Source organism: Trichomycterus rosablanca, chromosome 26 (genome assembly GCF_030014385.1).
Source record: "Trichomycterus rosablanca isolate fTriRos1 chromosome 26, fTriRos1.hap1, whole genome shotgun sequence".
NCBI classification, from domain to species: Eukaryota; Metazoa; Chordata; class Actinopteri; order Siluriformes; family Trichomycteridae; genus Trichomycterus; species Trichomycterus rosablanca.
Genome location: NC_086013.1, coordinates 3,877,735 through 3,894,500, shown reverse-complemented (window position 1 = coordinate 3,894,500; position 16,766 = coordinate 3,877,735). Strand labels below are relative to the sequence as shown.

At 38.9% G+C, this 16,766-nt stretch overlaps 2 protein-coding genes and 1 long non-coding RNA gene across 7 annotated transcripts; 2 read left to right on the top strand and 1 right to left on the bottom strand.

Annotated features, from left to right (window-relative positions):
- The first annotated feature begins 5,333 nt into the window (after nucleotides 1-5,333).
- Nucleotides 5,334-9,099, top strand: LOC134303180 (uncharacterized). Its single transcript, XM_062988509.1, has 7 exons — nucleotides 5,334-5,544; nucleotides 6,048-6,721; nucleotides 6,818-6,863; nucleotides 6,935-7,026; nucleotides 7,245-7,355; nucleotides 7,659-7,935; nucleotides 8,081-9,099. Exons 1-7 carry the CDS (start codon nucleotides 5,515-5,517, stop codon nucleotides 8,291-8,293), a joined length of 1,443 nt encoding a protein of 480 aa, XP_062844579.1. The 5' UTR covers nucleotides 5,334-5,514; the 3' UTR covers nucleotides 8,294-9,099.
- On the bottom strand, nucleotides 9,096-16,429 carry LOC134303178 (uncharacterized). Of its 5 annotated transcripts, none has more exons than XM_062988504.1 (14): nucleotides 16,197-16,415; nucleotides 15,740-15,834; nucleotides 15,568-15,639; nucleotides 14,900-15,116; nucleotides 14,671-14,746; nucleotides 13,771-14,088; nucleotides 13,608-13,689; nucleotides 13,375-13,493; nucleotides 12,105-12,302; nucleotides 11,931-12,017; nucleotides 11,399-11,652; nucleotides 10,193-10,333; nucleotides 9,842-9,962; nucleotides 9,096-9,529 (listed from the first exon to the last, which is right to left on the bottom strand). In XM_062988504.1, exons 1-14 carry the CDS (start codon nucleotides 16,224-16,226, stop codon nucleotides 9,333-9,335), a joined length of 2,007 nt encoding a protein of 668 aa, XP_062844574.1. In that variant the 5' UTR covers nucleotides 16,227-16,415; the 3' UTR covers nucleotides 9,096-9,332. The 5 variants fall into 5 exon arrangements, with proteins under 5 accessions (XP_062844574.1, XP_062844575.1, XP_062844578.1 ...); XM_062988505.1 differs by having other exon boundaries at nucleotides 13,608-13,686; XM_062988508.1 differs by lacking the exons at nucleotides 9,096-9,529; nucleotides 9,842-9,962 and adding an exon at nucleotides 10,653-10,781 and having other exon boundaries at nucleotides 10,244-10,333; nucleotides 16,197-16,427.
- Nucleotides 10,712-12,070, top strand: LOC134303181 (uncharacterized). The gene is made up of 2 exons (XR_010007629.1): nucleotides 10,712-10,798; nucleotides 11,426-12,070. It is a non-coding gene; the product is annotated as an uncharacterized LOC134303181 (long non-coding RNA).
- Nucleotides 16,430-16,766: the final 337 nt, after the last annotated feature.

Genomic DNA, 16,766 nt, shown 5'->3' with positions numbered 1-16,766 from the left:
CCTTACATTGTAACGATGCACCACAAGACGGTTAAAAATCGATTCACATGTGTAACGATTCAAATTGGTTTACATGTATAATGAATCGATATTCATTTCAAACAGCAGAGGGCGCTGGCGCTATTCACCTCGCCTGGTTGACGTCATTACAGGGTTGCCAGGTTCAGACTTTTTCAGCCAAATTTATCTATGTAAGGATACTTTCTTTATTTGTGTTATTCATGTATTTATTTATTTAATGTGGGATTTATTTCATTTTAGTATTTTTTTTTTACACAAAAAGGGAAATGTGCAGCATTGTTTCACATAGTTTGTACCTACCTCAAAAATAAAAGGTCATTCGTTATTTAGATAAATAAAAGTTAAGCACAAATACAGGATTTTAAAGAGAAATAATAAAAGGAAACTTTGTCATAATTTGTCTTTAATTTAATTTTGTATAAAAAAATCGGGAAAAAATCGTATCGTGAACCCAGTATCGTGAATCGCCTCGCATCGTGGGTAGAGTGTATCGTTACATCCCTATAATGCACTCTGCCCCTTGAATAGATGTGTGAACTATAGAGGTAATACTAGTTTCTAAATCCAATCAAGTCCACCACATTTCCTCTATATTTAAGTGCTAATTTTTGCAACTGGTTTTGTCCAGAAACGGCTACAATCTGTCCACCGATACCCCCAGACCTGCGCTTATTTGACTGACCAAGCTCAGGGCAGTCGGGGCAGAATTTTTTCCTCGGTATGAAATATTAAAATGCAGGTTCACAGACATGTCTGCATTATTTATGGGCTTAAAATGAAAAAGCAAAAGCCAGCTGGACGAAATTTGGAATTTGGATTGTGTATTATTATCTTCTTTTATTTCATGGGACGACCATCTTCATTATTGATGAACACAAACTGGTTCGGCCTGACCTCAACCAATTATATATATAGATAGATATTTTTTAAATTATATTTTATGCGTATTTCTCCCGTTTGAAGACCCCGCCCACAAAGTCCGGTCATCCCACCCTGCAGGCACTGCCAAAATTCCTTTTCGTCTTGCTCTTTCTAATTTAAGATTTTGTCTGTCATGGAAGATGAATGAATAAACTAAACAGGGATCATACAGATGTGATGATTAAATGAGGATTGAATGGGGTTGATGGGATTTGTGCCAGCGTCAGCATAATTCCCCCCCCCCCCAATTTTCTCCCCAATCTAGTCGTGTCCAGTTACCCTGAATGCATCCTCTATACTGATTCGACCCTTCACCGCTGACTGAGGCCCCCTCCGGCACGTACAGTCAGTACAGACTGCATTTTTCACCTGCACGAGTCGAGTTCATATACTTGACGGGCACTGTGTACGGAGGGCCACACCCCCATCAGCATTATTCCTCAGCCCTGTGCAGGTGCCATCAGTCAGCCAGCAGGGGGCGCAGTCGCACCAGTTATGAGGACCTGTGATCCGACTTTCTTACCCTCTAACCCTGAACAACAGCCAATCGTTGTTCATGCTGCCGCCCAGCCCAGTCGGAAAGGCAGAGCTGAGATCTGATACGATGTATCCGAAACCCCAACTCTGGTGCGCTAGCGTACTTTACCGCTGCGCCACCTGAGCGGCTGTGTCAGCATCATTTTTAACCAAAAAAATAAAAATAAATAAATAAAACTCGTCAAATTCCAATTATTAGTGTTGAATAGAGCACAATACACCTGCTTCTGAACTCAGTTCCTCTGCAGGCTCTTCATCTTTCTACGTAAATTGACAGTATTTGTGATGGAGCAAATAATTCAGCGTGACAAAGTGAAAAGCAAAACTGATAAATGATCTACATTTAGTAAAATTGTTTTTGTTATATATATACAGTATATATATATATATATATATATACTGTATATATAATACAGTCACATATATTACAAATAAAAATAAGAATAGCAGAAACAGATGCAGATCTACAACATGTTTGATGGCTTTTCTCAGCTCTATGTGACAAACAGTGCTGGGGATAAGTAATTGTTCCCTGTCTGTTGTTTTCCTACATTTGTTATGTTGATCGATTTCAGAGCTTTTTTATGCATTTTTTTCCAAATTTCCTCTCAGTCTTGTCATATCCAATTACCCGATAACATTCCACTTTCCACTAAGGCTGCTGACCTCCACTCATGACCAAGGACGCCCCTATCAGCACATGTGCAGTAGCTGCCTGCTTCTTTTTACCTGTGAGGTGAGAAGTGGTTCATATGGGTTTAGAGTCATGCACTAGTCCCCTTTATCCCCCGTCTCTGTGCAGGCATCATCTATCAGCCAGCAGAGGTCGTAACTGCAGCAAGAATATGGAATCGCTTCCGGCAATCCCACCCTCCCATGAGCCAATCATTGTTCCTATAGGTGGCCTATTTAAGATGTCATCTATAATGTGCTAGCATGTTTTACTGATTCACATCCTTTGCTCTTTTATCTCGGTTGAGGCATGAGAACAAGACTAAACTGTGTAAAAAGCTTCTTGTTGCCACCCTTGTTACCAGGCTGCAAAAATGTCTAAACTCACTGGGTAGTGTTTCTAACGCTGTTTAAGACATATTAGACAATTCCCTACATGGTTCCACCTACCATGCAGTTTTGCTCAGTTTGGACTGGTAGTGTTCTGGAATCCACTAAATGTCAACAGAATAATCTGTAAGACTACCAGGCAGTCTAAAGAATGCATTTTTGCTACTCCAGAGTCTACTAATAGTGTGCTCTACACAAATCAAACTGACTCTTGGTTTTGCTCATGGTGATCTTAGGCTTGTGTGGCGGTTTGGTAGGAGTGTCTAATAGAGTGGACAGTGAGTGGACACGGTATTTAAAAAATCCAGCAGCGCTGCTGTGTCTGATCCGCTCATACCAGCACAACACACACTAACACACCACCACCATGTCAGTGTCACTGCAGTGCCAAGAATGATCCACCACTTAAATAATACCTGCTCTGTGGTGGTCCTGTGGGGGTCCTGACCATTAAAGAACAGCATGAAAGGGGGCTAACAAAGCATGCATAGAAACAGATGGACTACAGTCAGTAATTGTAGAACTACAAAGTGCTTCTATATGATAAGTGGAGCTGATAAAATGGACAACGAGTGTAGAAACAAAGAGGTGGTTAGGTGGTATATGTTCCCTGTGACGTTTCTATAAATAACTAGAGGGGTTGACCCTTCTTGGCCTGTTTGGGGAACATAGTCTGCTTAGGCTGTCATAAATAACGAATGGATGTAGTCGCACGGTAAATCACAAATTCCTGCTCCCAAATTCAAAACAGATGGCTTCCAAAGGCCAACCTTTCAATCCTAAATTGGTCATTTGTTCTGGTTTGGTATTCAAAATGAATCTCCCTCGTCCGCACAAACCAAAACTCACAACTCCACCCGGCGCATTTGCATAAACGAGCCTCGGCTCCGGTCCGACTCCGAGAGCGAATGAGCGTCACATTATTCACGACCGGGCGTTTTCGGTGCATCCGAATGAAGTACGAAGAAAGAAATAAACATTCGCCGGGTATGAAAGGCTTCGGACGGCTGCGAGAAAAGCTCTTCGCACATACATTCAAAGGACCTGGACAGGCAATTCCACCCCGGTGTATGAGAGAATAATATGCGGCAAGTCGAACCAACCCTTTCAGCTTCGGCCTTTGATTTTTTTTCAAACATTTTATCTGACTGAGGATAAAAAAAATAAAAAGCTGAATTTTATTTCGGCTTGAGTGCACACGAGCTGATATGGCCGAATGTGCTGGTTTTTCCAGATTTTGTCGGGCTGAATAATGGTTCTTGGGTACTTAAACAAGATGCAACTTTGCTCAAGTGTACAATGTTTTACATAAGATGACGAGTTGCTTTAATTGGACAGTTGGTTTCATTCAAACAAACTCTATGTTCTATATTGGTTCCACTTCCAGTGATAAATTTTTTGTATATTTCTCTGAGATTAACTGGAGTGTGGCAGCAAGTTGTTTTTATTAATTTTACATAGTGAAATAGCATGTAGGAGTGATAATTTGGTGCCATTTATGACTAGGGACGTAACGATGCACCACAAGACGGTTAAAAATCGATTCACATGTGTAACGATTCAAATCGGTTTACATGTATAGTGAATCGATATTCACTTTAAACAGCAAGGGGCGCTGGCGCTGGTCACCTCGCCTGGTTGACGTCACTACAGGGTTGCCAGGTTTGGAATTTTCAAATAATATTTGTATTATTTATTTATTTATTATATGTAATGTGGGATTTATTTCATTTTAGTTTTTTTTTTTACACAAAAAGGAAAATGTGCAGCATTGTTTTGCATAGTTTGTACCTACCTCAAAAATAACAGGACATTTGGTCCCCTGATTGGCACCCTGTCCTGGGTGTATTTCTGCTTTGAGTGTGAAAAAGAAGTGAAGAAAAATGATTCTGTCAAATGACATTATACACTCACGGATCTACAAATTCCTGGGCCACTTTAGGAACATTTAGAGTAGTCAATTCACCTACTGGTCACTGTACAACATCACACACCCCCAAAAAAGGTAGGCATATTGGGATTACGTATGTGAGAGGAAACACTGAGTGAACAGATGGATCTTGAGTTGAGATTTAAATAAGGTAGGACTTGTGGCCTCCCTGAGGTGTTGTGGTAATGCATTCCAGAGTCTCAGGGCTGAAGGATCTGGCTCTAACTGTGTAGAGTTTGGTGATAGGGTTGGTAAGAAGGCCAGTCTCTGAGGAGCGAAGTGAGCTGGTTGGTGTATAGGGGAGACGGATATCAGAGATTTTCATTTAAGACGGCGCAAGTCCATTACTTGAGGCTTTGGTGCATTTCCCAGGGTTTTTCTTATTCACTTTTTCCTGAGCTATTTACCAGCCAGATATAAAGTAAAGGTTCACATAGACAGACAGTCAGCATATTGTAAGTGGACAGCAACTAGTACATGTAGTGTGCATTAAGCTTAGTGATCTCATATATCATTAGGGTAAGATCCACAAGTTCTGGTTGTTTGGATGCCGGCCTTGGCTCACAAATACAAAATGTGCATGGCATTACGTGAACCTTGCCATTCCAATCTCCATGCCTGATAAATAAGAGGGTTGCTATGGAAGTAAATTTGTCTCATCAGATTTTGAAATTTAAAAGCCTTTGAATTTTGATTAATGAACTTTTTTACACTGAAATTTTCATTTTGAATTTTTTTGCCTCAGAATTCAATGCATGCATTTTACAATAACTCATTTTCACTTTCATTTTTCGCTGTTAACAAATTCAAAAGCAAAAATTCAAGTTTTAAAAATTCAAATAATAAATATTTAGGTTGCTCAGATTCGATAGGTTAAATTCAGATCACAAAATTCAAGTTAAAAAATTCAGATTAAACATCCGGGACACGCAGGATGAGCAATCGATTCTGTCTCAAATCGAACTGATACCCAGCCAATCACGTTACACTCCACTGATTAAGCGACAACGAAGCGGCTTTCGTTTACAGAAGGACAGTCAGCGATGGCGGCCAATTTCAGCAGTGGAACATCGGTAAGTGTATTAACTTTTTAACTGCTTTTTGTGTCGTGAAATTGTGTTATCCAAGCAGGTTTTATTATCGCTAACGTTATTTACAGTTCTGCGGCAGTAATTATAATCCTACGGTCAAAGAAAGCAATAAAAAAAGATCTGATCAGAAGTATGTTTAGCACCTGTGCGTTACTGTTCTAGTCTTTGATGTTATTAAAGCACTTTGCTCTTGAAAGGCTCTAATTTTTTCTTAGCGTGTAACATTGGTCAAGTTAATTTACAGTGACGAGCTTACAGTTTGAGTGTCATTTTGTAGGGTTGTTAACAGGAGTTATTGTGCAACGATGCTAATAAAAATGCGACTGGTTTTGAACTGTTGGCAGTTCAGTGTTTTTGCAGTTATATAATCTGTACTTAATATCTGATGAAACTATTATATCCGATTAAAGTAATTCCAAACAGTTTGTCTTACAGTTATGAGTTTAATAGTGTAGTTTACAATATATAACGTTCTTCTCTTTTAGGAACTTGTGCTTAATCATATTATAGGAAGACTTCGCACTCGTTTGGAAAATATTCTGGGACGCATGCCTCTGGATCTGGACTTTTTAGAGTTCACTTGTACACAAGAACTTGTGTTTTTAAATGCTGTTTCCAGTCAAGTAGCTGTTTGCCCTACTATTTTAATTGCACTGAGACAGCTACACAGTCTTATTAGTCTGGAGATAGAGAAAAGGAAGCAACACATTGCTGTCGTTCAGTTTGAGCAAGGACCAGCTGGGCGACAGCGAATGATTATATCTCCAGACTACCTTTGCAACCTTCTGGAACTTAATTTAACTGTGCCATGTATAGCTAAACTCTTGGGGGTGTCCAGAAGCACAGTTTACCGTCGTTTGGCAGAGTCAGAGCTCTCAGTAAGGGAACTATACAGCACCATGACTGATGATGAGCTAGACCAGTGTGTAAGAGAGATCAAATCCCGGCAGCCTCACTCTGGATATCGAATGGTTAAGGCACTCCTTCAAGCAAGAGGACTAAGGGTGCAGTATAACCGTGTCAGAGCTTCCATGCACCGTGTTGACACCACTGGTGTCATATCCCGTATGGTCCAGTTAGGATGTATTGCTCGCCGTACCTACTCAGTTCCAGGCCCCCAGGCTTTGATGCACATAGACACAAACCATAAACTAATCCGGTAAGTTTATTTTGAGTCTTTTTTAGTACATGCCATGTCAAGTCATGTATGTTATATACTTTGATTAATTGATAAACTCTGCTTTTTTCATTTCAGCTACAACATTGTTATCTTTGGCGGCATTGACGGTTTTTCCCGCAAGGTAAGCAAAATTGTTATTATTTTTATAAATACTTGAATGACTTATATTGGTGTCCTTGTATTGTGCTGCAGATAATGTATCTTGGTGCGGCCTCCAACAACCAGGCATCAACCACCTTGGCCTTCTTCCAACAATCTGTTGAGAAATTTGGTTTTCCTCTTAGGTAAATGTATACTTTGTTAAACTACATAATTTTACAGGACAACACAGTGCCCAACACTAATACCTCACACATCTAAGATTAAAGGCACATGCTGCAAATTACACAGATGTTTCAACCAGAACCAACCTATGTATACATACATATCAGATGAATCTGCCGTCAAAAGTAGGCAGTGATCATAATGTGATTAACTGTGTGTATACGTGTGTCTATTTTAGGGTACGTGGTGATCAGGGGGTGGAAAACGTGGATGTTGCACGCCTTATGTTTACAGTCCGTGGCACTGGAAGGAGCAGCTTCATATCTGGGAAGAGTGTTCACAACCAACGGTTTGTGCAACAGAACAAATGCTATTTGAAAGTTGCCCCCTCACTGATTCATTCCATGTAGTGGTAGCATGACTTTTATTTGCAGTATTTATGGTGGTATGCAACTTTTTATAGGATTGTAATGACATGTATGTATTACAGTTTAATGTAAGAAATGGTTTGTTATGCAAGTACATCTAAAGGTATAATTTAACCATTATATTATTTGGACTATAAAAATGAGCCTATTTTGGTGCACTTGTGTAGGAGGTAAGTGGAAGTATAATTTCTGATTAAGTTTTTGTCTATGTTATCATTTTCCAGGATTGAACGGCTGTGGAGAGACTTGTGGGTAGCTGTAACAAGCATCTACCATGATGTTCTTCACTACCTTGAAGAAGAGGGCTTTCTCAGCATTGCCAGTGTTGTACACCTCTTCTGTTGCAAATACGTGTTTCTGCCACGCCTGCAGGATGACCTAGATACATTTTGCAATGGTTGGGACAATCATCCTATAAGAACAGAGAGCCAGATGACCCCTAACCAGCTGTGGGTTCTGGGTCGTACACATCACCCAGTTCCTAGACCAGATATCACAGAGGTATATGCAAGTACAATGTTAATGAAAAGTGTGAATTATATATTTAAGCACTACATTTTAGAAGTAAAAGGCATATGTATTTGAAAGTGTGTCTTGTGTTTATCTATACAAATAAATAATAGTGCACACTTTTGTCTATTTGTAGGCAATAAACATTCCAAATATTGACTGGGAAAACAGTGGACTTCCTTGTGATGACCACTCGAGCATCATTGTCCCAGACACAGAATGCTCACTGACAGATGGACAAATGACAGCTTTAAGAGATGCAGTTAACCAAAGAGCTGAATCTCAGTCTTTTGGCTGTGATATTTACATTGCTGCTGTTCAGTTTTGTGAGAATTTTGTATCTCTTTAAAAAAATGATGAGAGTTTAAGGTAGTCAGAGTAAGACAACTGCTAACGAGTTTGTTTGTTTATTAGGATTGTAACGTCATGTTTTACACTTTGGTTACATTCATGACAGGAATGATAGTTACTCATCACACAAGATTCATCAGTTCACACAAAGTTATATCGAACACAGTATTTGACAATTTAATATCTCCAAATAACCTAATTTGAATGTCTTTGGACTATGGGAGGAAACCGGAGTAAACCCACGCAGACATGGGGAGAACATGCCAACTCCACACAGAGAGGACCCGGTCCGTCCCACCTGGGGATCGAACCCAGGACCTTCTTGCTGTGAGGCAACAGTGCTACCCACTTAATCACCTTGCCACCCCCACATATTATTCGAACTGCAAAATTAGATCAGAATATTTCTATTGCATTAAAAAACAGGGCGGCATGGTGGCTAAGTGGGTAGCACTGTCACCTCACAGCAAGAAGGTCCTGGGTTCAAACCCCGGGTGGGTCCGGGTTCTTTCTGTGTGGAGTTTGCATGTTCTCTCCATGTCTGCGTGGGTTTACTCCGGGTGTTCCGGTTTCCTCCCACAGTCCAAAGACATGCAAGTGAGGTGAATTGAAGATACTAATTTGTCCATGACTGTGTTCGATATAAACTTGTGTAATGAGTAACTTCCGTTCCTGTCATGAATGTAACCAAAGTGTAAAACATCACGGTAAAATACTAATAAACAAACATTACAAAACCAACTGTATGTACGTAAGTGTTTTGTAAAACTGAACCAAAAAAATAAACCAGTACACTGCAATGGATGTTAAAGTTCTGCTTAAATTGTTTATTCGAGATTACAGATTTTTAACCAGGACCTTTTTGAAAACTTAGGAAATCTCCCAGTGAATTTTTTGGAGAAGCTATGTATTCCCCATCAAGTGATCATTCTGTTAATTTTAAGAAATATGACAATTCAGCATAAAGGTTTTTAAGCTTAACATATTGAACTGAACGGTTAACAGCTTAAACTTGTGTTACAAAATTAAACCTTGTCTCACAAGTAAAAATTACAGGCCAGCATGTCACTTTGAAAAGACGTGTAATCCCTGTAAATCCCCGGGATGCGCAAGGTCTCGAAGCAGGTGGAAGCTGTAGGGTATCTGCTCTTGACTACCTCTACAGTGAGACTGGTTGGTAAAATCTCCCATCCTGTCCAGAATTTGACCAGATTAGTCAATTCAATTGATGTTGCTATGGAGTAGGATAAAATTGATTATATTTATGGCTACAACAAATCAGATCAACAAAAACAATTACTTTTTTAATTAGGACAAATGATCAACTATGACACTAATGGCTTAAACTATATTAATTAGTCTAATTTTGCTTTAAAAAAGGGTTGTAGAGCAGAACATGACCAGTTAAACTACTGAGCTAAAAACAGCAAATGTAATTTTACAAATACACCCACATATAAAATGTATGTTGCATATTTAAACAGTAAAGAAATTGAGTTACCCAAATAATATTTTAATTGCAGTTTAGTGTACTCTGTAAACATACCATTGGCAATGAATTCTCGAAGATAGCCTGACATGCGGCTTTTGGTGTCACCTGAATAATCATCGTCGTCATCATCATCATCATCTTCATCACGAGGCCATGTGATACGCTGAAGAAGTTCCTGAAATGAAAACGTAGCATAAAGTGCTTCAGGTCTTTCTTATCTTGAACAAACTAATACCGCACATCACTTATGCTCTTTCTTGTGGCTCTTTGATCAAACATCACTAGTTGGTATTTTTTTGGTGAGCCTGTTGGATTTTGTGTTGGTATGTGACAGTACAAAGAAAGACAGAAGTGACATATGATATAAACTCTAATATTTAAATTAAAAAAGTAATTAAGATTTACCTCAGGGCTGAAACTGTCTGCTCCTGGTTTTGGAAAAAGCAAGGCCACCGTGTCAGGTCGTTGGGTTAGGACTGTCCACATCTGGGTTTCTTTGAGACCTCGTCTTAGCTGCTTAATTTGTCTTGTCACACGTCCGATAACCTGTTAACAATAAAAAGAAGGCAAAGAGAGCAATAATCAGACTTCCCTTGTGAATGGAATAATAAGGACAGTCATCATGCTCACTAACAAAACTCTTTCCACATGCAGCACAAAGACCAATGACCATTTTTAGGTTTCCAGAAAAATAATTTGCACATAGAAAGTGATACATTTTGCATCCTTAACTGTGACTTTTTCCCCTTTTGAAAATAAATAAACTAGTGTAACAATTAAATGTCTGAAGACAGATTTATTATACATTTACCAATGTACATTTATAACATGGATGGACTCATGATGGACCCAAACTTTTACTTACAGCATGGATCAGAAGCTTCTAAAAAAGCCATCTTCTGTTGTTCTCAGTTAGGCAAGGGAGGTCCCATGCATAGGCCAAGTCCTGGACAGTTTTTTTATCTTTATCTGAGAGTTTGGATACCCCTTCAAGCTTCAAGAAAGATAAAGGTAAATTGGAAGATAAAATTGGTATTGATGGTACACCATTTACAGAGCTACAACACTTAATTAATAATTCTTCATTTGACAAGGTTGAGTTGCCATACATTACAGTCACTTAATAACCCATATACAACCCCAATTTCAATGAAGTTGGGGACGTAGTACCTGCACTCTTTCACTACGAAGCCACGCTGTTGTAACACGTGCAGAAGGTGGCTTGGCATCGTCTTGCTGAAATAAGCAGGGACGTCCCTAAAAAAGACGTTGCTTGGATATGTTGCTCCAAAACCTGTATGTACCTTTCAGCATTAATGGTTTGTTGCCCCTGTCCCAACTTCTTTGGAATGTGTTGCAGGCATCAAATTCAAAACGAGTGAATATTTGCAAAAAAACAATAAAGTTTATTAGTTTAAACGTTAAATATCTTGTCTTTGTAGTATATTCAATTGAATATGGGTTGAAGAGGATTTGCAAATCATCGTTTTCTGTTTTTATTTATGTTTTACATAACGTCCCAACTTCATTAGAATTGGGGTTGTAGGTTTATTGGATACATAGTAAAATGGTGTCCCATTGTGCATAAAATGTAACATAAAAGAAACATACAAGCCTGATTGTTTCTCTGATTTCCAGGTCTGGACAGTCCTCTAAAGTAACAGTTGCAGTTTCAGGACTCCCACCAAGCAAGACATGAACAACAGCAGGGCTGAGTCCTGACAGGCATGGCCCTCCATGAAGAAAAGAGTGGCCCAACATTCTCCCTGCAACAATGAACAAATCGCTGTCCACAAGAAAATGAGAGGCTGAAGGGACTAAATGTCCAGGCTCTCCCTCAAATAGCATTGTAACATTGGAGTTTCCTGTTGAAGAAATTTAAAACATTAAACAAGAAGAAGTCATGTGCTTCCTTCCACAGTACAAAGACATGCAGGTTAATACTGGTTACCTCTTCACTGATGGTGATTATTAGTGGAATGAGTGTGAATGGTTGACAGACTATATGTGTTTGCACTGTGATGAACAGGAGGTCACAGTTCTCATTAAAATGGCATAATTCATCTAGTAATGCCCTTTAAACCTTCAGGGAACCCAAACCAACTAAGATACAAGAAAGCATTCGAATATACAAAATACATACCAAAATTTATGCAAAACCCAGACTTGAGCTTTTCCATGCATCTTGAGAAATAAAAACGGGTTACACCCTGTCCAACAGCAGTATCTCCTGTAACACAATGTAGGGTTTAACACAATAAAAATAAAGGAATACTTAAATTATTTTTTTACAACTCTAACTTGTAATTTGCACTACCTTCAAGCCTGCAATTCAGGGGTCTTGCCCATTCCACGTTAGGCCTCTTGTAAAAAGAGATAAGGGCCATGTCCTGTTCAGTAGGGCTTTTTCTGATGTCCATACTAAGGAACAGGGGACTCTTCATTTCATGAATACGGAGAAAATTATCCGCACACTGAGATATAGCTCTGGCAGGGTCACTGATAGTTAACCAGCCTAATAATAATAGAAAAAAAACACACAACATGTAAATATAGTTTTTCAGCACTTAATTATAACCAAATCCTTGTTTCTACACTCATTATCCATTTTAGGCAAGTAGATGGACTACAGTCTGTTACTCTGTAAAGTGCTCCTATATGGTAGGTACACCATATAGGAGCACTTTACAGAGTAACAGACTGTAGTCCATCTCTTTCTCTGTATACTTTATTACCCTCTTCTTTAATGGTCAGGGCCGTCTTAAGACCCCAGGGCATGGTGTGGGTGGTGGATGATTCTCAGCACTGCAGTGACACTGACATGGTGGTGGTGGGTTAGTGTGTGTTGTGCTGGTATGAGTGGATTAGACACAGCAGCACTGCTGGAGTTTTTAAACACCTCACTGTCACTGCTGGACTAAGAATAACCCACCAACCAAAAATATCCAGCCAACAGCGCCCTGTGGGCAGCGTCCTGTGACCACCGATGAAGGCCTAGAAGATGAGCGATCGTCTCTGACTTTACATCTACAAGGTGGACCAACTAGGTAGGAGTGTCTAATAGAGTGGACAGTAAATGGACATGGTATTTAAAAACTCCAGCAGCACTGCTGTGTCTGATCCACTCATATAAGCACAAATACACACTAACATACCACCACCATGTCAGTGTCACTGCAGTGCTGAGAATCATCCACCACCCACACCATGCTCTGGGTCTTAAGACGGCCATGACCATTAAAGAAGAGGGTAATAAAGTATACAGAGAAACAGATATACTACAGTCAGTAATTGTAGAACTACAAAGTGCTTCTATATGGTAAGTGGAGCTGATAAAATGCACAGTGAGTGTAGAAACAAGGAGGTGGTTTTAATGTTATGGCTTATTAACACAGGTTTGAATACCATGTTGAGAAAAGTATTATACTTGTAATTGTTGTAACATGAAATGACTGCTATGCTACCAGAAGAAGCTTGTTTAAGGTAAACAACAGGCCATGCATTGCGACATGCCCATTTTTAACACACAATAACTGTTTACCCTCTTTCAATTTCTAACACCACTGCTACCACTAAGCAGCACCTACCATCTGTAACTGTTGCAGAAGCTCTGGACGGTCCAGGCACTGCAGCCTCCACTTCCTCACTGACTGTACTGTCATGCATCTCAGTGACAATAATATCATGCCTCACCACATTTCCTGCACTACCCACATAACATTTTTGTGTTACACTTGCACTGCATATGTAAAACAGATATTAAGACAACTACCGATAAAAAAATATATATATATCGCAACAATAAAAAGTGATTGGATACCTTTCACCACATGAAGAAGCATGTACCTCGATAAAGTCACAAGGAAACATTTTTGTGCAGACAGGACATTGCTGCATAGCTGCTGTTGAGAAAACAAACATTAAGTTTATTTTGTTTAGTACTAAATAACATGCTAACAAATGTTTAAACAAACAATTCTTACATTTTCTTTCTTCAGTCTCACTGCTATCCATGTTTTCAGTAGGCAGGTTATCATCACTGCTAATATCAATGGTGCCACAGGACTTGATGTGTTCAGTCAGAAGCTGCAAGGGAACTTCAACTCCACACTTCTGACAGGTGGCTTTTGACATGCTACTGAATGCTTCATCAGTTAGTTGTAGGGGATTTGTGCTGAGTTCTTCTTGAACTGGGGCTATGAATAGATTCTTACCCCCACGACTTGCAGCCTTCAAGATCCTGCCTGTATAGCCAATATCATCAGGAGCCACAAGAGAGAGTTTTCGTCTACCCCAGCCGCCTGTAGAAAACGATGTAGAGCTAAATAAGATTACAAACTGTACATCTTTACGATTTTCGTTTTTTTATTGACTTTTACAAATACAAATGTTAAAATTAAACTATTAGTTTGCACTTGCTGATTTGCAGTTTAACAGTTTTATTTAAGTACCATCTATCACAGGGTGGCATGGTGGCCAAGTGGGTCTCACAATAAGAAGGTCCTGGGTTCGATCCCCAGGTGGGGCGGTCTGGGGTTTTTTCTGTGTGGAGTTTGCATGTTCTCCATGTGTCTGCGTGGGTTTCCTCCAGGTGTTCCGGTTTCCTCCCACAGTCCAAAGACACACAAGTGAGGTAAATTGGAGATAATAAATTGTCCAGGACTGTGTTGGATATAACCTTGTGTGAACAAATGAACTTTGTAATGAGTAACTACTGTTCCTGTTATGAATGTAACCAAAGTGTTAAACATCACGTTAAAATCCTAATAAACAAACCATCTATTACAATAAAGAAACTGTACATTGCATAATGTGCAATTATCGGCTGCATAAGTACTTTTTATTAATGAGCAACACTAACATGCAAACTTGTGTTGGCCTACCTGACGATTTGTAAAGGAGCCACCCACCAGTAACCATCCTCAGTTTCGGAAACAAAACTTTTAGGGCCTCACATAACTGTATGAAAAAAAAAAATGAATAAGCCCATACTTATCATCAAAATGTTTGTGAGGTACTGCACCAAACCTATTTAAGATTTGTACATGTACCCATAATTAATGTATTTAATTGATTTTCATTAACTTTTACAATCATGAAGAGTGTTATTACCTCTTCATGTGTTGTGCCCTCATCCAAATGAGCAGTCCTACGACCCAACCCTGACTGCAAGTGGTCTATTTGCTCCTGCTCATTTGGCGTTCTTTCACATTGTTTCGGCAGCAAATAAAAAGCCACTTCAAGTGGTTTAATCTTTTTGGCAGGAACAAGATTTGCTGCAGGAAAGCGCCTCTTTCCTCTGCCCTTGGTAAAAATACCTGGAAATGACCTGAAAAAATAACAACATGAACTATTACTACTATAACATTATCTGTTTTTTTTCCTGGTTGTCATTTTAACCAAAAAAACACAAAGCGATAATGTTATGACATGGTATGTATTGAATTTTGTCTTGCATGATATACATGGACATACTGGCACTGTACCTGGTACCCCCAGCAGGTTCCATTAAAATCCAAGTTTAATAATACTATTATGGGATCTTTGTATGTCTTACTGAATGGTCACAAAACATCAAGCAATTTTTTTCCAGGGTTTACTGACTTAACGTTTATTATCTACAATACCGGTAAGATGTAAAACATGCAACACAATACTATGGCTATCTTCACTTACTGTAAATAAGCGGTAAATTTTGCCAGTACAAATTAATAGCATCCCAAAATATGTACACATAAGTCTTGCATTTAAAATAGCAAACTTGTCCTGTAGGCCTTTACCTGGTCATTTCCATCTGAAGCGATGGTTTTTCTGGCTGAGGGGCTGGACTGTGACCTCCCTGCCTCTGATCTCTGCAGAATTGTATACAATAATATTTTCAATTATCAATAAGTCTAGAACTGATGAGTAAAAACAAGCCATGGGTACATGAATTGAAGTTCAAAACTAAACCTCATATCTGTATTTGCGACATCACGAGCTGCGTCTCTTGATGTTAATAGGGACAATAAATGCCTGGCTGACTGAACAATCTCAGACTGACTATCCTGTCATTACAAACAAAACACACAACACAATAAGAAAGATATTACAAATCAGTAGAGCAAAAATAAAGTTTTAAACGGCTAAACGTTACCTCAGTAACCATGATATAAACTAACTGGCTATGATTACATTATTAACTGTAACCACATATTAGTCAAACATAATTGTGGTCAATTGTCTGTTTTTCTTTGCCAGTGGAGTTACTGCCTCACGTTAGTTATGCTAATTATGCTAGCAACCGACACGTCATTAAAAGTTCCGCATAGATATTGTCTATTAAAATATGTTGGTGTGTAACGTGTCAGATATTACATGTTACTTAATCGAAAAATTCAAAAAGCAGTTAAAAAGTTAATACACTTACCGATGTTCCACTGCTGAAATTGGCCGCCATCGCTGACTGTCCTTCTGTAAACGAAAGCCGCTTCGTTGTCGCTTAATCAGTGGAGTGTAACGTGATTGGCTGGGTATCAGTTCGATTTGAGACAGAATCGATTGCTCATCCTGCGTGTCCCGGATGTTTAATCTGAATTTTTTAACTTGAATTTTGTGATCTGAATTTAACCTATCGAATCTGAGCAACCTAAATATTTATTATTTGAATTTTTAAAACTTGAATTTTTGCTTTTGAATTTGTTAACAGCGAAAAATGAAAGTGAAAATGAGTTATTGTAAAATGCATGCATTGAATTCTGAGGCAAAAAAATTCAAAATGAAAATTTCAGTGTAAAAAAGTTCATTAATCAAAATTCAAAGGCTTTTAAATTTCAAAATCTGATGAGACAAATTTACTTCCATAGTTGCGTCCTGAAGGGCTGACTGAGGCAAATCAACTGAGCCAAATCAAATATACAAATGAATTATCCCCTGTGGTGACCCCTAACAACAGCAGCCTGAAAGAATCATTCATTATTCATTCAGTCTGCAATAGGCT